The 21,407-nt window shown below is 32.6% G+C and overlaps 1 protein-coding gene across 2 annotated transcripts in view; it reads left to right on the top strand.

The window, feature by feature from the left end:
* LOC118186174 (DDB1- and CUL4-associated factor 11) overlaps positions 1 to 21,407 on the top strand; it is a 137,344-nt gene that overhangs the window by 5,770 nt on the left and 110,167 nt on the right. The window contains exon 2 of one of the 2 annotated variants that reach the window (XM_035356233.2): positions 3,760 to 3,851. In XM_035356233.2, the coding sequence (XP_035212124.1) occupies positions 3,760 to 3,851 (92 nt within the window). Of the gene's footprint in view, positions 1 to 3,759; positions 3,852 to 21,407 lie in introns of those variants that run through there. The other variant, XM_035356235.2, reaches the window with a different exon arrangement.

The raw sequence follows: 21,407 nt of genomic DNA, 5'->3' as shown, positions 1-21,407 counted from the left end.
TTGTTGCCAATCAGGTGCTTGGAAAATAAGTACAGTCAAAAGTCTTTAATCCAGACTCGTCGGGACTTCGGAGATTCCGGATTTTCAATTTTTCCGGATTATAGATCATCAGTTTAAATCTGGTAAGATGGCATGCAGAAATTATAAAATTAGATAATTTTAGCTTTTACCGTCCGTTATATATTAAACGCGCACGCGAAAACGTATTCTGCACTTGCGCAGACGCATATGCGCAGTGGTAAATGTCTTGCGCGCACGAGTAAAACGCCTATGCGCATGCGTCAATGCGGCGCTTGCGCAGAAAGATTTTAGCTTTGAGGTCCGGATTATAGATCATTCCGGATTATGGGTGTCCGAATTAATGACTTTTGACTGTAATAACATCAAACTGACATAGTGTGATTTTATTGTACTGTCAAACTGGCAAACATCTTCTCTTAATTCTCGCCATTATGTTAACCTTCCAAGGTGACCTTCCCCGTAAAAGAACTATGCCTTAAAATGAACAGTTATAACATATCCTGTTAAAAATAAAAATGACAGCCAACCCAGTTTAACTGTTAACTTTTTTGTTATTATACCTTTTTTGGCATACAAAACTGAAATATTTGTGTTTCATTACTGATATGTATTTCATTAATACAGAAGAAGCAACCAAATTTTCAACCAGAGCGATATATGTTAAACTTGATTAAAAATATCAATTGAAATTCTTACATGTTGTAATTTTACAAGTATGTTCAATACAAACTTATTTTAAAAAATCATTTGATTAAATATTATTTACGATACATTAGAATTGATTAAAAATAACTGAATGTACCGGGTGATCAAAAAGTCAGTATAAATTTGAAAACTTAATAAATCACAGAATAATGTAGATAGAGAGGTAAAAATTGACACACGTACTTAGAATGACATGGGGTTTTATTAGAAAAGCAATAATCTGTTCAGAAAAGCAATAATTAGCATAACAAATTAAGACAAAGCAAAGATGATGTTCTTTACAGGAAATGCTCAGTATATTAACCATCATTCCTCAACAATAGCTGTAGTCGAGGAATAATGTTGTGAACAGCACTGTAAAGCATGTCCGGAGTTATGGTGAGGCACTGGCGTCGGATGTTGTCTTTCAGCACCCCTTGAGATGTCGGTCGATCATGATACACTTGCGACTTCAGGTAACCCCAAAGCCAACAATTGCACGGACTGAGGTCTGGGGACCTGGGAGGCCAAGCATGACGAAAGTGGCGGCTGAGCACACGATCATCACCAAACGACTCGCGCAAGAGATCTTTCACGCGTCTAGCAATATGGGGTGGAGCGCCATCCTGCATAAAAATCGTACGTTCCAGCAGGTGTTTATCAGCCAGGCTGGGGACGATGCGATTCTGTAACATATCGGCATACCTCTCAGTCATCACGGTAGCAATTACAAAACCAGAATCATGCATTTCCTCGAAGAAAAAAGGCCCGATAACAGTACATTTTTTGAACTTTTTTTTTTTTGGTTCTAATAAAATCCCATGTCATTCTAAGTATGTGTGTCAATTTTTACCTCTCTATTTACATTATTCCGTGATTTATTAAGTTTTCAAATTTATACTGACTTTTTGATCACCCGGTACATTAGAACTACAAAGTTTCTTATATAAGTCATATATATATTATTTTTTATTTTTATATATTTATCTGCAAATCTGGTTACAATAGTACTTTGAAGTAGCATATTAGATTTATAAAAAATGGTGTACAATGTTCATAATTATGCTTAGTTTTATAAAATTAGTCTTATTATACAAAAATTTGAAGAATATGCACAAAAAATATGAATCTGTCCTAATAAAATGTATTTGAAAGTTGATGAAACATTAAATATAATTAACTCAGAAAAGCAACTTTAGCCTAATTTTCTATGAAAATTTTGTAAATAAAATGCTGATTTTTGTTGTTTGACTTCTGAATTAGTACAACTTTAGCCTTTTAAAAAATTTTTTGGCTAATTTAAATTCTTAAGTGTTATACTTTCTTGTAACTTCTTATCTACATTTTCAACAGGCATATGAAATTTCTTGTGGCATTTTCTCCCTTCATTACTTTTTCCTCCTCTGGGCTCCAAAGAAGCTTTTAAGGAAGGTGACTTTCCATTAGGCTGAAAGTTTTCTTGTTCGAGCCAGGTATCTGAAATATGCCTTAAAAAAATTCAGAGAATTGCACGAACCTTACATCTCAAAAATTTGGTTTTGCGCACAGGCCAAAACAAACACATGCTGTACACATACCTGGGTTGCCACATGAATATTTTTTGGCAACATCAAGGGTTGCCACATAACAATTTAGGTGAGAAAGAATAATTAAGTTTTCATGAGAGCAAATGAAGTCAAAGAATTAAGACCATCAAATTATTAGTGTTTTTGTAGACAAGATTACTTAAGTCTTCAGTCAGCGTATATATTTGAAAATAACTATTCTCTACTCAAATATTTTATAGCTGAGTGCATCTATTGAAGTGTTAAACACTACTGTCATTAAAGAGTATTTCAACTAAGTTGTATATATACAGTCAAAAGTCGTTAATTCGGACACCCATAATCCGGACCTCAAAGCTAAAATCTTTCCGCGCATGCGCCGCATTGACGCATGCGCATAGTCGTTTTACTCGTGCGCGCAAGACATTTACCACTGCGCATATGCGTCTGCGCAAGTGCAGAATACGTTTTCGCGTGCGCGTTTAATATATAACGGACGGTATAAGCTAAAATTATCTAATTATCTATTTCAGTTAATGTTGATGATTGCGTTGTTCTTTAATCTTCGAATTGGATCCGGCTTATTATTTTTTGCAGACTGTAAGAGCAATTTTCTAAAAGTAAGCTTGAACTTTCGATTATGTCAAATAGAATTTCCGATGCTGGAGCTCCCAAAGGATCTAGAAAACGAAAGTATGTTTCGATGTCCATCAAACAAAAAACGAATTGCTACAAAAAATGTATAAAGGCATATTCTTTGTTTATCTAACCGTTCAGAAATCTGTTTATTAATTTCACGCTGCTCTGCGCGGGGGGGGGAACGTCGCGGCGCGCAATGAACTGGAAGTTGATTTGTCAACACTATCGTTATCTTCAGGGCAGATGTTTTTATTTTATTCGGCTTATAATTCCTTACTAAATGTAGTATTTAATTTCGGTGTACTCCGTCTTTGATATGATTTAAATCAAATTCCTCGTCATTATAAATATCACGAATACAAATCAAATAGTTTTCTGGTTGCAATTTTCTAATTTCGGCTATGCGTAAGGTATGCTTTACGCATCCGCGCGTTGAAAGAAATGTTTAATAAAGTAAACAAATAAATATTAGGCTTCTTTTTTGGTAAATTTTGATACCCTTTAGATCATAATTGCTCATTATTTTATAAATTACGGTTTCATATTTTTAATTTTATTATTTCTGCATGCCATCTTACCAGATTTAAACTGATGATCTATAATCCGGAAAAATCGATAATCCGGAATCGCCGAAGTTCCGACGAGTCCGGATTAAAGACTTTTGACTGTACTATATATTTCGTGATTCAGTAAACCTCAATGCTGTTCCTATACTAAATGTCATTGACATGTCGCACACACTTCCAATATCGATTATCTTTCTCATGATCTCTGGAAAAAACACATAAGTCTTTTTAATTTGCTTGTAAAAGGTTGCTGGTGATTTTTTTTCAATCGGTCAGTTATTAATAAATTTATTTTCAAATTTCAGTGGCCAGGTACGCATCATTGCTGCAACTTCACCTCTTTTATACGATGAAGAATCAGATGATGAGCTGTGTCATAATCGTACTCCTCCAAAAAGTAATTCTTTCATAATTTTGCTTAATCAAATTTTTTTATTAAATTTTTTAACTTTTGCTAATTTATAACACAGAAATTATAATTACATAAATTGAATATGCAGTTTTTTAAGGGGGGGAAATGGAGTACAGTTAAGTCTTTAAAGCATTTTTAAGACATTGAAACATTTATTTAAAAGAAAACATTACTTTTAATTGACAAAATATGTGCTATCAATGTCTTTGAACCTCCTACTGGTGGATAGGCAGCTCATGATCCAGCAATGAAGAATGTTTCATTGTGTGATGTGCTGAAAATGTCAACCCATTTTCCCTGACAAATGACCAGAAGTGTGCAACAAGAAGCAAAATGACTAGAAGTGGGCAGCAAAAGAGTGAATTTGTTGAATTGTCAACCAGAAGAATGATAATCTAATGGAGCATGTATAATGACTATATGCTGGATGCTTTAGAACTTCCCAACTAAGCATCATTAACATTTGATAGACTATTTTTGTAACATGCAACCTAGTATTATCATAGAGAAATTTCATAGAACATAGTTCTGCCCCTAGATATTCAAATGACTTCCTGGTTCAGTCACAATATATGTTACATGGCGAGATAAGCATTTATGGTTTGACTTAATTCCAACAGTTCATACTAGAGTATAATTTTTTATATTCCATTAGATGTACAGCAGATTTTTTTTTTAATTGTATCTTTTATTTTGGTACTCATGTTGCTTCATCTGAAGTATTCATTATTTTTAGCATTTGGGATTGCCATGAAATCTCCATTTTCAGCACCTATCATGATTTTCTTTAAGAAATTTTTTGTTGTTGTTGTTTATTAAGCATTTCATCTTCTTTTCTCTCAGTTAATTTCATCTAGCATGCGTTTTTCTCCTTTGGAATCTTTTTCATTATGTTTAAATGATTGGAAACATTAATTTATTCCTGTTTGTTCGTATAAAATTCTTTTTTCTTTTGGTTTGCTATATTTGATTATAGCAAAGCACATGGGAGCTAGATATCTGTGTTTGAGAGGAGGGATGCCTTCTTGGAAGACTTTCTAAGGTTAACTGGTTTGTATTCACATTTCTTGGGGAAAAGCTATAGAAATGAAATTTAGCCAGCCTGTTGTTGAAACTCTTTTTACATTTGAAATGAATCTTCATCTAGCAAAGCTTGCAATTCCTTATGTGTAATCTTCTGCAATATGCCATTACATTATGAAACACTGGTAACCAAATCATTAGCTTCTGAAATCAAAACTGCATGCTCATTTCCATACAGTATTCTTTCCAACAACAGAATTAATTTATGCACATGTTTTTGCAGAAGTTTTTCTTTGATGATACTCATAATGGCTGCTGTGATGATGCCTCAGTACTTAACATATCTCTACAGATTCACCTAATTTTCAAAATGCACCAAAGTCTGGCGGCAAAAAATTCTTCAGTTTTAACAAATTTGGTCACCGTTTTCCACCATGTGCATTCTTTTTATTGTATTTAACCCCTTTGTGCCGGCTGTCACGTCTACGTGCCAGCAACGAACACACTCACCTCCCGGCCGACACGCAGGCGTGCCAGAGCATTTTCCCGTTCACTACTGACTGTCACGTATTTGTGCCAGTGTCCTGGAACGTTGTAATAACTATAATTTCTGCCACAAGATGGCACTGTATGTCCATATGGTTTCAGATACATGTACATTAGACCTTCTACTCGAAATGAGAGAAGCATGACTCACATACACATGTTTTTGATTATATAAACAAAAGGGAACATAAATGTTTCCGAATGGCGTGATTTATGATGTCTCTTTAAATCGCACTTTATTCGCACATGGTAGTTGTTTATTTATGTAGAGAAGTGTTATTTGCGCTAAAGCGTTGGGTATTTCGGTTTGCAGTTCAGTTTTTAGAAAATAATTAGATCTTGTTAGACGTGAATTCTTTCTGTTTTTACCGTTGCAATGTCAAAGCGTCGAAAATATTTAACAGAGCATGAAATAGCAGAAATGATGCAAAATATTTCAGATATTGATTCTGAAATTCAGATATTCTGATATTGATTCTGAACGATTAACTGAAAGACATTTTCCAAAACTTTGTTCAGAAGAGACTGATAAGAAAATGAGACGACGATGCTTCGTTTGTTCACATTTTCGGAAAAATCCCTCAAAATGGCAAATGAGTTATTACGAGTGCAAGGAATGTAACGTAGGACTGTGTGTAGATCCCTGTTTTCAAATTTTCATACGAAAAGAGAATTTTAAGTAATATATTTAGTTTTCAGATGTATAATGTTAAAAGTCATAAAAGGGTGAGTAATGAAAATAAAATGTGTAAAATATGCATTTAAACAAGAAATAAGGTAATTAAAGTATATAGTATAAAAATATCTATAAAGCATAAGCCGTTTAAATACTCTATAGAGCATTATTAAACAATGCGTTGATACTTCGGAAATTTCATGGATTTAGGCTTAGTAGCAAAAAAGCCCCTAGCCCTGGACAGACGCTCGCGTAAGACATTGCCGGCCTCCGCGATAAGCGCGCGTTTGCGCTACCCGGCTCGAAGGGGCTAAGGTTCCAGTGGTTTTTATTAGCAAATAGTGATATTTTTGTGTCTTAAACTCAGTTTTAAAATATGCACTGGGTTACATTGGAAGAAACTGCAACAAATTTCTTTAGAAATATAGTACTTTTCCAAACAAGTGATTTGATTTTATTTTTAAAATGTTTACCACAATTTTTTTCACAGGAATAGTAATCTCCTTGTAAGTAGATTATTGAATGATTTTCAAAATAAGTAAGTACCTATCTAAAGTATAAATTTTGTATGTATGTAATTAATAAATTTTTGTGACTTGTGTATGTGATCAAGTAGATTGTTGAATGATTTTTTAAATATGTACTTAACTAAAGCAGAAATTATGCATATATTATCTATAAATTTTTGCAATGTATGTATATAATCAAAAATTTTTGTAAAATTTTTTTTTAAAATTTTTTTGTTCTCTAAAAAAGTTGCCAAACTGTACTTTGATGGTTGTGCTGATATTACTATTGCCATGTCAGACTTGGGCAAAATATAATTGCAATTACAATTTGTTATTGTAATTGGAGCATGTAATTAATTACAATTAAATTTGCTTTTTCAACTTAATTGAAAAAGTAATTGTAATTAAATTTTAATTATAATTATAATTACATTGTAGTTATGAAATCCAATTACAGTTACAATGTAATTGCAATTAACATTGTAATTACATTTATAAAGTAATTGTATTATCTAAGTACAGTTATATAGTAGTTGTGAAATCTAATTGCAAGTGTAACTGCATATCCATTATGGTAATTACAAAGTAATTGTATAATACAGTTATATAATGTAATTACAATGTGATTGTTATTGTAGTAGATAATTATGATTACGCCCCTGATAATTTCATTTGTATTGCCTAGGGAAATCATGATCATAATTGAGAATTACAGTGATTGATAGTTTATGCGAAATCATTCACCATTTTGGATAGGGAGTTGTTGAATAATACAAAAGGATAATCACATTAAGAAAATTATGATCCATCAGGAATCATTCTGCTAAATTCTGCTAAGCTTGTAATGGCAACTTAAATTTTTGACCAATGCTTTGTTAAATACCACACATATTCTCATTAAATATGTAAAATTGAAGCAAAATGTACTTACAGGAAGTGATTTCAGCTGCTTGATGTAGAACTAAATACGCGTAACTTAAGCAAATATGCATGTTTATGATGTCAGCCGACAAATATGTGAATTTGAATTGTTTGATTAAGAGAAAGCAAACAGACTGTACACCTAGTGGAAAGAGGTGCATTAGATGAGGATTTGGTAAGGGAATTAACTGGTTTCACTCTCTCTCTTTTATTTTTAAATACAAGAAATAGAGTACAAAAATATATAATATAATATATATAATTCATATAATCTTCCTGCTTGAATTACCTTTTTTGTACCTTAGCTGGTAGAAACATCCATAACCATCCTGCTTAATTGCTATTTGTACTGAAATTTTCAAAAATGCTATTGATTGCAAATTAATTATTTTTCAATAAATAGTTAAAAAACATTATTTACAAGTGATTGCATTTGTACAATCTGTTTTCCAGAGCTTCAAGTAAAAGTAAACAAGCATAATTTTCTTAAGTGCCTGTAGTTGACTGCCCTGGCAGAAACTTAGGTAATATGGATTATGGCAAAAGACACAAAGGCTGTCTGCCTAACGAGAGAGGTGCTTTCATGGAGGACTTTTCTAAGCAAAACTTGCTGGTATTAATATTACAGTAGGGATAACCACAAAAAACTTTAAAGTCAGTTCATGTGCCAAGATTTAAACCAGGATCAGATTAATTGTGTGAAACACTAAAAAGCGATGAGCACTAAAACTGCATCCTTTCAAAATATGTTCTAACGAAAATAATATTCTGAATCTAGATACTACTGTATCTAATCAGCTTACAAGTATTGTGCTGCCATCTGTGTAAATATAATTGATATGGGCACGATAAAAATTGGTATTCCCTTGACTTTATTGCAAAAGCAGAGCCTGTGCGAGATATGGGCGTGACAAAATTTATTCGTATTGCTTGCCGTATGAGATATCGGTGCGACGAATAAGGGGTTGATGTGTGAACTGACACTTCTATAATGGTATTAACTATGAATTAAGCCTTTATTAACTACAAAACGTATTTGTTGTAAATAAATTAAGTTTTGCTGCAAGCGAATTGCTTATGTGGGAAATATTTTGGATAAAAATAGATACATGTGCATTTGTTAAGCAAAAGTGCGAGTTCATTGCTTGTTTAATTGAGCACAGCCAAGGATACAAGAGTGAGGATGTCTTCGTGGAGTTCTCTCTAAGAGAAACTGGTTTGTACAAGGTAGCCAACAAGTGGCTAGGTGTGCGATGGCTTAACTGTAAAACTAAAGAGTCTTGGACGCAAAAAAATCCATGAGAGCCTTTTCAAGGTTGGACTGGTTGTTGAAGGATTTCCCATGAAGATGGTTGTCCGGGGAATGGAAAAGGTGGTAGTCTGTTGGCGTGAGGTCTGGGGAGTACGGTGGATGGGGTCTTTCAGCCCAGTTGCTGGATGGTGTCCCTGGCGTCCTGAGCCACATGCGGCCTCGCATTGTCATGGAGGAGGAGATTGACCAATGCTGGCTGTTTATGCATGTTCCAGCTGCTGCAAGTACAGGCATGCCGTGATGGTTTGGCCCACTGGCAGGAGTTCATAGTGGACCACTTGGTGACTAATCTATCAGATACAGAGCATGATTTCGCGTGGGTGGAGAGAAGGTTTCGCAGTGTTAGGCACAGAGTCCCGTGGTGACAACCAATGTCTAAAATGCCTGGGTGTGTCATACTGGACCCATTTTTCATCGCTGGGGAGTACTTGATCAAATATGAATGCATTGCGGTGCCAAGTAAACAATGACAAACAGGCAGCGACACACTGTTGCTTGTTTGCATCGGAGTGTGAGTGGGGTACCCGCTTGCTCAGCTTGTATGCCTTTCCTATTTAGTGCAAATGGAGTCTGATGTTTTCATCAGATATCTGGAAGTGTGCAGCTAGCTTACCACATGTTTGGCTACTGTCACTCTCTATGGGTCCTCTCAGGCCTCATCATCCAGCACTTGTTGCTGCGTGGTGCATCACTAAGAGACATATTCCCTGACCTGAACTTTGGAACCATTGTCTAGCGGTTCGTTCGTTAATAGCATCATCCGCAAAGGCCTGGCAAATTTGGTGACTTGATTCTGCTGCTGACAGGCCCAATTTAAAATCATACAGCAAACAACTCCGAACAAGCGCCTTTGACGCACCCATTTCAATCAGTCCCTGTGTGAGTTATGTTTGAAGTACCAATGCAACACGCTTTTATACTCTTGGTCAGTGTCTGGACTCCCATCTTATCTCATCACCAGGTTTGGTGACTATATTTATGTTGGGGTTCACTCTTCCACTGTCACATCAGAAGTGGCAAGAACTTTTTTGGTTGGAAGGAAAACCACAAAGATACCCCAACATCTAGATTGCTTGCCAGAATTCGAACCTGTATCAATCTACCACTATTAAAAATAAGTCTTAGCTACTTGGTTTCTGCTAAACAAAAATGGTACTATTCGGTTTTGAGGGCCGTAAAAAATCGCCAAACTATTGTTGATGCCAATGCTGCCAAAAATAATTGCGGCAACCCTAATGCAAGAAAGGAAGTATAATAGTAAATAACTATCTAAGATTGATGTTTTAATTTAGATGGAAGGTTAATTTCATATAACACTTTTTTATTATTATAATTTATATAAAAAAAGCTAAACATGACTGAATGGATATCTGCATTGCTGTTTCGCTACCGAGTTATCGCTAAAGCATAATTTCATCTCGTTGGTACTTCAAACATAATTTTCTAAAATGAATAATGCCTTTTCTTTGAAAAAATTCTCGGTAAAGTACAGAATTGGCCACTTTATTTGTTTGCCGCTTTTTACAAGCATAAAAACAATTGGATTTTTGTCAATTTTCTTTTACTCTTTAAGTGAAAATAGGTCGATGTGTATATAGATAAAGTCAAGGGTGTGCGCAGTGCCATTTTTGTGCAATTCTGGGACTTTTTTTTAAAGTGAATATAGGTCGATGTGTACATATAAATACCGAATATGTGCAATTCTTAAAAATGCGTCAAGCAGTGGGGGATTCTGCACATACCCAAAATGCTATTGCAGACTTTTCGTCATGGGCAATTCCCAAATTGTTAAATCCATAGGATATCAAAAAAGGATTTAAAATCAAAAGAGGATTTAAAAATCAAACTAGTAATTCAATGGCATGTTAAGAAATATAGAACTATATAAACTTATGCAATCTGAAATCAGCGCATACGCTAGATTTGGCGCTTTTGAGCATAAATTTTTGCTGCAATTTTTTTTACGGTCCTCAAAACGGAATAGTATCACAAAAATTTTAATTCTTTATTTTATTTCTTTAGTAGTGATAGTATAATTTTAAATAACTGCATTAATTATAGTTTAAACTGAAAAGTAACTACAATGAATCACCAACTTTGTTAAACAAAAGATAGCATAACATTTTAAAGATAAATAATAAAGATCTTACACTTTGTCGAATGGCAGTATTCTGAGAAACTGCGATATGCAAGGGCATGGGAAAGTTTATTATCTTGTATTTCACACACTAACAGCATGTCCTGAAAGCTGTTTCTAGATTATTTATGTTCATTCCATCAGTTTTAGAGGCATGATCGTGTCTGCAAGTTTTGTTTTCTGAGGACAATATTTTATAAGTAAAAATAATGTCGCTTTCTTAAAGTGTTATAAACTATGAGTGCTAATAAATTTTAATTGTAATTGCACTGTAATTCTAGTTAATGTAGAAATACAGTATAATTATAGCTGACCCTATAATTTTATTGTAGTTGTAATTGTAATTTATAGTTGAATTATCTGCAGTTACAGTTATGTTTTACACTTTATAACATATACAGTTAATTGCACTGCAGTTGAATTAATTGTAATTGCAGTTACATTATAATTGAATAAACTACTATAGCAATTACATTGTTATAATTACAATTAGATTTTAATTGAAAGATTCCAAATTACTGTTTATGTAATTGCATTTATATTGTAATTATGAATATACATAATTACAATTACATTGTAATTGAATTACCGTAATTTTGGGCAGGTATGCCATATGGAGTATATGCCACATAACATGATGATTGACTAAAACAAAATTGAAGTTTTTCGGGTAAGTTGCACCGCCGAAAGCATTCTGAAACATGACACTTAATATTCATTTATTCAGTAATTCCCTTCCTTATTGGTATAATCATAATTTATATAACAATTTTATAACATTTACAACATAAATATAACTAGTAATATATTGTTGCATTGTACGAATTTGTAATACAATCTATTATGGGTTCATAATAGATTGAATGTACAAATCCAATAATAGGTGAATAAAATTTATTCTTATCAAAAGAAATATATCAGAATTCTGAAATTTTCCTTAGAGACATTTGTACAAATGTTCACAATATCACACAGTAATAATCAGTAGTTATATTCAAACTACAAAAAATGTTAAAATACAGCACAGTGCAAGCGCATCTAAAGAAAATGCTAATCTTAGTTCTCGCAGAACTAAACAACTCACAACAACAGTACCACTCTCTCCTGCCTTTTATATTTTTCAACCGGTCGCAGGAAATTTCTAGTACTTAATGCATCTTGAGATTTTCTGGAAAGCGATAAGAGGATAGAATTACGGTTACAGCTAGCATAGTGGTAAATTACTTTTATTCAGTTTAAATGCAAATGCAAATTCCCGAGGTATCCATTTACTCAATGTTAAATGCATGTACCCCTGTATTCTTACTTTTCTGGCATAGCTTTCTCTTAAAATTTGTCTTGCGCTACATTGCATGTGAAAGTACAGCAATTTTAATTATAATTCTACTAAAATTATCTATCTAAATACAAAATTCTTAACAATTAAAATAAATAAAAAAAATAGCAAACATCTTACCATGAACTTGACAAAAATTAGCTATGCTGATTTCTAATAGACATTTTTCTTACGGGCTTGGTAAATTTTGTTTATCATCATAGTTACCTATGATGAAAAAGAATACATAAATTAGGTAATCAAACAGAATTTTATAATTAAACTGAATTTATGTATACAAAATCTTCAAAATCTGACTCATCAATGTCAGAATTAAATAAATTTAAGGAATGAACATCATGGTCACTTTCATCATGTCACTATGTTCATTTTCCCTCTTTGATGATTTTGAATATGAAGAAAGCTTACATGATCGTATCAGCTCGTACTGATCCCCATTCTTTATCGACCTTCCTCATACAAAGCTTTTCTCATCCATCCAGAATTTGTGAAGGAATAGAATCTGCTTTGCATCTGTTCCTCCCTTTGCTTTTGCTTAGAAATTCTGTTGATGATGATTCTGTGGTAGTGGAGTCCACTAGCAGTAAACATTTCATACACCCCTGGCATCACTGAGACTTTGCAAGACTAAGTCTTTTTTCCTTTGTATTTTACCATATCCACTAAATGGAATTGCAGTGAATCTAAAACGATGAATCTGCAAGGAGAAGCACCTTTCCTTCTTTGACAAATTTCTGTCAGCTAAAACAACGTCTTTTCTTTGCACAACTATCCTTTCTCGTTGGTGTAAATAATGACCGCTTTGAACTGTTTTTCTTTGAAAATTATCAGAGGGGTTAACTTTGTTCCATTGGTGGCACAACCCAAACACAAGTAAAAGAAGTCTTTTCATTCCCGGTTGTTAACGCAGAAATAGTATTTTCACCTGTTTTATTAGCAGTTCTGCTCAGAGCACAGTCAAAAGTAACTGACACCTCATCCATATTAATTGTTTGGCCTCTATTCAAATTTTGTTCTTTAATTTTCTTAGATGTGTGCTACAAAAAAGCTACCATTTTTTTTTAAAGACACATTTATTCAAAGGAAGCATGGCCCTGTACACATGGGAAGCTTCCGTTCGACTTTTGCTTTGGTTCTGAAGGATAGTTTCTTTCGTTTAATGAACCTGAAACACCAGGCAAATTCTCCAAACAAAATTTTTAATGCCCATTTGTTGAGCAATAACTTTATTTAAGGCAAGTTCTAACTGTTGACACTGATAATCCTTTTCTTCTCTGCTATATTGTCAGTTTCTGTAAATTGTCGTCCAAAATGGGGCTTCATATGATGTCTGTCCAACAAGATCTTTTAATCTTAGTTATTTTCTCTAATTCTTGTTTGGACTTCACCACCGAATGCATCTCTTACTAACTGCAAATTCTTTAGCTGCAATCCGAATTCTAATTTTTATCACTTTCTTCACTGCCGAAAACTTGAAATCAGCTGTATAATGTTTTCTTCAAGTAGGATTTATAATAACTTGAAAAATTCAATAATAAGGAATGATACAATAAGCAAACCACAAAGCAGTGAGACATGTGGAAGAATGAACACAGAACTTGGCAAAATTTGAGTTTCTGGTGTCAGAACTTGTTGCGCTGTCTTAACGCAACCTGAGTGCCTATAGCAGGCTAAAATATCACAACAAATTCTAGAAAAATTGTAATCACAGAGAAAATTAAAATTCCTTCACATATGTTGCCCTAGCAGATAAACATAAATTTTTACTTTAAAACGTGTATAAGCCACAGTTTATCTACCCAAAATTATGGTATTACCACTATGTTCTTTGAAAATTGCTCAACTACACATGGTTGTTCTAATTAGTGGTAGCTAAGCAGTTAATATATAGGGTAATTATATTTGTTATTACATTATATAATTATTCTGTAGAATATAATTAAATCTCTCCTTCTCATTCAATGATTTCATTTAATAAAATACTTTGTAGGGATTTATATTTATTTTAAATAGCAATTTAAAGTTCAGACATTTCTATAAGCCTTTATTCCCCTAATTGTTAGTGCCAGAATAGGTAAATGTTGTAGCCCACGTGTAGGAATGCAAATTTCTACTTTTTAGAAAGTAATTAAAATCCAAGTTTCAGTAGGAGAAAGGGAGAGTTAGGCTGTAGCCGCTGTCTTTGCCATAGGTACGTTTGCTTATTGCTGGTTCAGGTGGGTTAAATTGCATTTATCTGCTGCCATTAGCTTCGAAGGGGGTTTAAGTTATGGGATCTCGCTGAGCGCTGTAGGTTAGTTTTATCTCTTTGACACGTTGTAAATTTTCAAAGATTTAATAAAGGGTCCTTTAATACTTCGCTTGTGTAGTTTCCTGCTACTCCAGTTCTCAGACACAAGTTCCTCTATAAGACCCTACAACTTAATTATTAGACTACCAAATTTTAGACCAAAAATACAGAAAAAAAAGAGGGGAGGGGTCGTATTTTTTTAGTAAGTAAGTATGTGTATAAGCTATGTTCTATCTCTGGCTCATTTGTATTATTCAAAGCTCAATTTAAAATGTAAATTGAGTTCAAATTATTACTTACATACGGTGGTTTCTTGCAAAATAGAATTTGGTAGGGACTAACAAAACTCTTTAATGACTAAATTATATGAGAAATTATAATTATATTGAGTTATAACAGTGTGTCTCTCTCTCTGTGTTTAAACAGAGTGTAAAAAAGATTACATTTAAATTACATGTATTAGATTTTTTTTATTAGGTTTTATTAGCAATTAGTATTTATGTTAATTCATTAAAAAGAAATGAGAATTTTATTATTTGGCAAACAATTCTTAAATTTTGTATAAGTACTTGATAGCAAGTGGCATGCAGTCAGATGTTTATTGATACTTATTTTTTTACTTATTTTTCACACATTTGCTCAAAGGAAGCATAGCCCTGTACACAATGAATTTTGATAATGGCTTTGACAATTTTCTCTTTTGATAGCTCAGTGTTCTTTCACTTAGTTTTGAATATCAAGTTTCTGTATTTAGATATAATAGTTTTAAAGTTATTCATTAGAGCAGCATTTCCCAACCTTTTCTTTCCTATGGAATCCTTGTGACAGTGGTTAAGTTCTAGCGAACTCCAGTGTTTGTGTACCAATATTTTTTCATAACATTTTTATTAATGATAATTAATGGAAAAAATTACTATCTTTTTAGTTATTTTTTAAAATGCAATTAGTATAATTCTCAATGTAGTTCAATATAGATAAATAATAAATTTCTTTAGGATAACAGTTTATAATATATATTAATATGAAATCTGAGCCTGATTTTTGGAACATAAATGTTGAATTTGGGATCTGATTTTTGATATACATACGCATATTTCATTTTCCACTGAGAAAAGATGATCTCTATCCTTACTCTTAATACTTGTTAAACAAAAAATAAAACAAAACAAAAATGACCTGTTCACACATAAACGATTTTGAAATTGCAGCAATGTATTAATTGCTTTCCTATGTTGAATACTCTCTTTCAACAGAAAACCAGAATTTGTCTGAAATCGTGCCATTAAGTCTCAGATTCTTCTTTTAAAGTTCGGTTCTGAGGATGAATGGAAGTGCATGAGAATGGATTCCTCACCAAATCATGTTGTTCTATTGACAGAGATAGAAAAATAATAATCAATTTTCTTCAATAGCTTCTCTAAGCGGCATGCAATAAAACTTAAAATTTATTGGTATCCACCTTTACTGTTTAATCCCACCAATTCAAACGTATCAAGATTACCTTTTACAGCATGATCTTAATTTCCTTTAAATCTAAGAATCTTGTCATTTGAAGTTAGTATATTTTCTCCACCTTTCAGTAACTTATTTATTTGATTCAAGTGATGAAACATATCCATTAGATAAGCTAGCTTTGAATCCACATTTGATCCTCAAAGCATTTAGTAAAATCTTGTTGGTCGTTTTGTTGAAAATGTGCATAAATTTTTTTCCTTTAGCTCAAAAATCCTATTAAAAACTCTGCCTCTAAATAACCACCGAATTTCAATATATGACAACAGATTTATGTGCTCTTCAGCCAAGTTTTCACAGAGCTCTTTGAAATTTCTGAAGTTTCTTTCACTTAATGAACTTTATCATTTTTATAACATTATTACATATCCTTTGTAGTTCATTATCAAGACATTATGTCATCAATATTTTTCTATGAATAAAACAGTGTGTGGAAACAACAGTGGAATTTTTTTCTTTTACAAAAATAGCAAGCCATTTATGGAGTCAACCATGGAAGCAGCTCCATCCGCACAAATGCCAATACAATTCTTAGAAAAAACTTTTTTTTTCTTAAAATATATAGACAAAGTATTAAATATATCTATTCCTCTGATTGTCTGTCTAGTAATTCTTTAACTAATCTTGGATGTTGGTTAAATATACTGACTTGTCCACTTAAATTGAAAAATTGCCTTTTTTAGTTTATCGCATAAAATCTCTTCAACATCACGTGACATATCATGTCAACTTACTTCATTTTTCAAAAGTGGAATATTTTCAGTTTTCCTTGCTGCATCTTCTAACTTTTTACCTACTTTAATTTTACATGTGGGTATTGTCAAATTCTCACCAATAGCGCGACTTTTCTTTTTCTGTGCAGTAAACTCTTGTTACAAAATAAGTTGCTTCCTGAGTCTTTTCACTAACTGTGAATATGTTTACAAAAGCTGTGCTCTGGTTATTTTGAGATTTTACAGAGTTTTAAAATAATCAGCAGTTTTATTTTCATATTAGTGGATTTATTGTGAAATGTTCACTTTTGTTAAAGCCATTGATTGCTATATTCAAAAGTTTTTTGCCACAGACGAGACACAACAGAAGAAGAATTCTGCACACCTAATTCACATAAAACACATTGATAAATAACTTTCATTGTAACAACAGACGTTTTTGGCATCTCTTCTTTCTCTATCAGTCTTTTGAAGTTTTATAGATTCTAAATCTTCATCACTAGTCTTTTCAGAAGTGCATAGACTCTAACTACTACGGATTCTCCGTAGTTTCTACGGAAATTCATGAAAAACTACGAGCTACGAAAAGTATGGAAAAAACTACAGATTTTACAGAAACAAGAGCAGGAGAACCAGTACGCAAAACGGAACCAACTAATTCATCCGATGATTGGCTGAATACTCGTGTTATCATATATCACGTGTTGAGTGCGTTCCTAGTTTTGAAGAATTAGCCGATCGTAGATCAGTAACTCCAACCGTTAACGACTTATCAATAGTTCCACCCAATTGTCTGTCTCCCAGGTTCCTCGCTGATGCGTGTTTAGGCTGCATTCGGCTGCATTGTGTAGTTTACGGCGAGAGCTTAGCGTGTGTCTTGTGAACTGTGAATCAGGTGAAAGATTTTTAATCATAATGCTACCTCGAACGAAGAAGCCAAAATTATCAAAGCAGAAGTTTAAAGATTCATATTCTTCAGAATTTCCATGCATTAAAGCGTCCGAAATTTCTGTGAATCACGCACACTGCAGTGTATGCAATAAAGACTTCTCAGTTGCTCATGGCGGAAAAGATGACTGTAAACGGCATGTGTTTTCTCAAAAGCATATAGAACTTGGCACCGTAAAATCTAAAGAAATAACAAATTTCTTAATAAAAGATGATGAAACAGATCCTATAAAAGCCGAATGCTATTTTGTTCGTTTTGTAATTGAACATAATCTACCGCTTTCTGTTTCGGATCATTCCAAAGAGCTTTTCAAAGCAATGTTTCCGGATTCTGCCATAGCAAAAAAATTTAGCTGCAGTCATACCAAAACTGCTGCTATTGTGAAAACGCTTGCAGAAAATACTGTTGCTGATATTATAAAATCAGTGTGCAGTACATCATTTTCTCTAAGTACTGATGGAAGTAATGATAACAATGATAACAAACTGTACCCATTGGTTATAACATACTACAGTAAAGAAAAGGGAGTGATAATTACTTCATTGATTTCTATTTTAGAATGCACGAATAATACAGGAGAAGGTATTTTTAATTTTATAAATGAAAACTTTAAAAACAAAGGTTTAGAATGGAAAAATTGCTTATCATTTTCTTCAGATAATGCTAGTAATATGATTGGAAAGTTTAAAGGTGTAGCATCATTTATCAAAATGCATCAACCAAGTATAATCACCCGAGGTTGTCGGTTGTCCGTGCCACCTCTTGCATATAGCGTCAAAAAAAGCTACTGAAAAATTAATTGGCTCAGAAATTGAAATGTTGATAATACATATATATTTTTACTTGGAGAAAAGTTCGAAACGGAAGCATAGCTTCAAAGTTGCTCAACAAATTTTGGGACAGAATGCAAAATCTCATAAAATTTTGAAATATTGCAGTACGAGATGGTTGTCTCTTTTAGAATCTATAACAAGGATTTTGGAACAGTGGGATGCTGTGATAAATTTTTTTGGAGATAAACCAGATAACAGTGAGAATGAAGGAAAGAGATTGCAAAACATTAAAAAAATTTTACAGTCACCGACCACCAAATTGTACTTGTTATTTTTGAAAAATACTTTGCCTTTGTTTATAACAGTAAATATTAATTTGCAACAACAAGCTCCTTATATACATAAATTGAGAAGAGAACTTTTAATGAATTTATTTGTTAGATTCGTAAAACCATCAGTAATTTCTAAAGAAAATGAAGATGTTACTCTAACGTCTATTCCATTTCAGAAGTATAGTAAACAAAAAGAAAATGAAAATTTAGTGATTGGTGCGGAAACAAGACTATATGTAAAAAATGCCAAGTTGAATGAAAGTGAAGTGAAATCATTTTTCAATTCTGTGCGAGCTTTTTTTGTAACTGCATGTTCATATATAATTGATAAATTTCCACTGAGTGATCCATTTCTAAAACATGCTGAAGTTGCTGACATCAACTTGAGAACTGAAGTCTCATTTTCATCTGTTCTTTACTTGATGAATACTTTTCCATCCATTATTGATGAAAAATGTCTTAATCAAGTAGAAATTGAATTTTCCATGTATTAAGTAGATGATTTGAAAGAAATTGTAGATTTGCGTATTGATATAGCATGGGGAGAAATTGCCAAATTAAAAAATATGAATGGGTGTATTAAATACAAAGTATTGCTTTCTGTAATGCTTGCTGTCTTAATAATACCTCATTCAAATGCAGCTTGCGAAAGAATTTTTTCTATTGTTAAAAAAAAATCAGACGGAATTTCGACCAAATTTAGGTCTTAAAACTCTTGAAGCAGTTTTGATTGAAAAAATAAATATGCAGGCAAATGAAGAACTGTGTTATAAAAAAACATTCTCAAAATCAGAACTTAAGCTTGCTAAGCATGCTACATATAAATATTTGCATTCATAAATTATGCGTATTTTGTTTAATACTTATATGTAACATTCTTGATTATTTAAATTTTATTTCCCTGTAGAAATCATATCCAGAATAAAGATATGATTTATAGCTTCTGATTTTTTCTATGATTAGTAGTGATTTGAAGTACTTTTTATTAGTGAATGCTTGAGGAGTTAAAAGAAAATTTCTAATTAAATGTGCATATAATTTACAAGGTATATTTTTAATTATTCAGTTTTATATGTATATGGATTTTAAATGTAATAAAATTGATTACAATTAATTATTAATTTAAAATTAATGAATGGTTAATTACAACATACGCTACGCGCACATTTTCAAAGTTGTAAAAATGTCGTTCGTGCGTTGACTACTGACAAGGTTTGCTGAAGGTTGGAGTCTATGGAAGTGTCTGGGATGTTTTTCTTTAATCATCACCATGTTTATTCTATAAAATCTATAGAATTAAAAAATGAGAAACAAAATAAAATAGTAAAAAAAGTAATAAAAAAAATCTGAAAGGTTTCAGATTTTAAATTACGTCTAAAGGGGCATTTTTTTAATGTTTTGTGTGTTACCTTTATTAAATATCATGTTCTTTGCACTTAAACCATAAAATCCAGTTCAATAACAATGTTGCAAAATAATTTTAAAATGAGCATATCTTTAGAATTTCCGATACACAGTTCTGCAATTGGCAATAAAAAGGTCCCCCCCGTAGAGTGTTGCCATTGCTCGTTTTTAAATCGTTGAGTTTGTTACTCAAAAATTTGTTAAAGCTTTACAAAATATACTGGTTCTGTTGTTTTATCACAGTGCGAGAAACATGCATATGTTTATGCAGATTCTTCTTTATTTAATTTCTTCAAATATAATACAGGGCTATAATATTTGGTGGCAACGAATTGAAAAATGATACAGCCTTTTAAAGTTTTCAATGCAAAATTACTAAACAAAAACAGTAGTCCTTCAGGGGCAAAGCCCTTTGAACTAAAAATTGGTAAAGTAAACTAAATGATAGTAAAATAAAAAATATGCACTAGCACTCTGTTTAAACAACCACACGATCCTATGCTTCTTGCATCACTAATGCATACACACTCACACTAGATTCTAGACTGACAATTGAAAAGCTGCTGTTGGCTTAGTTGGAGTTACTTTTTTGCATACATAGCCTTGTGTGGCATGTCAATGTACAGTTTAACGAAAATTGCTAAACAATAAGTTTATAACCTTTTTTTTTTTTTTTTTTACATTTGATTTGGTGACACAAGTAACAAAGAAATTTATACAACTGTTGATGGCATCTGACGAATGTAACAGAGCATAGCCAAACACCTAAAGGCAGTTTTTGAATTATCATTGGCTAGACTTTGGTCTGTCACAGTCTTACCCGCTTCTTCCACCAAAGTTACCTGAATAAAGTACCAAATCAGGAGAAAAGCAGTTTTTTGATGTAGTGTGTTATTTCCTTATTTCTTGCATAACCCTTAACATTTCGTGGAACCATGGTTGGGGAATGCTGCATTAGAGTAATAAGTTTTATTAATGTATGCTGTAGTGAAATATTGTTTCAAAGATAGTGATTATTTAATGTTTACATGGTTTTTAAATTTCATTAAACTTGCATAAGGAATATTCAAGTTATATTTCATAAGCATAGCATATTGAACGCTTCAGA

This window comes from Stegodyphus dumicola, chromosome 1, assembly GCF_044657685.1.
Source record: "Stegodyphus dumicola isolate Sdum_Otavi_A_Nest chromosome 1, ASM4465768v1".
Classification (NCBI taxonomy): domain Eukaryota; kingdom Metazoa; phylum Arthropoda; class Arachnida; order Araneae; family Eresidae; genus Stegodyphus; species Stegodyphus dumicola.
This window is presented reverse-complemented; position numbering and strand designations above follow the sequence as displayed.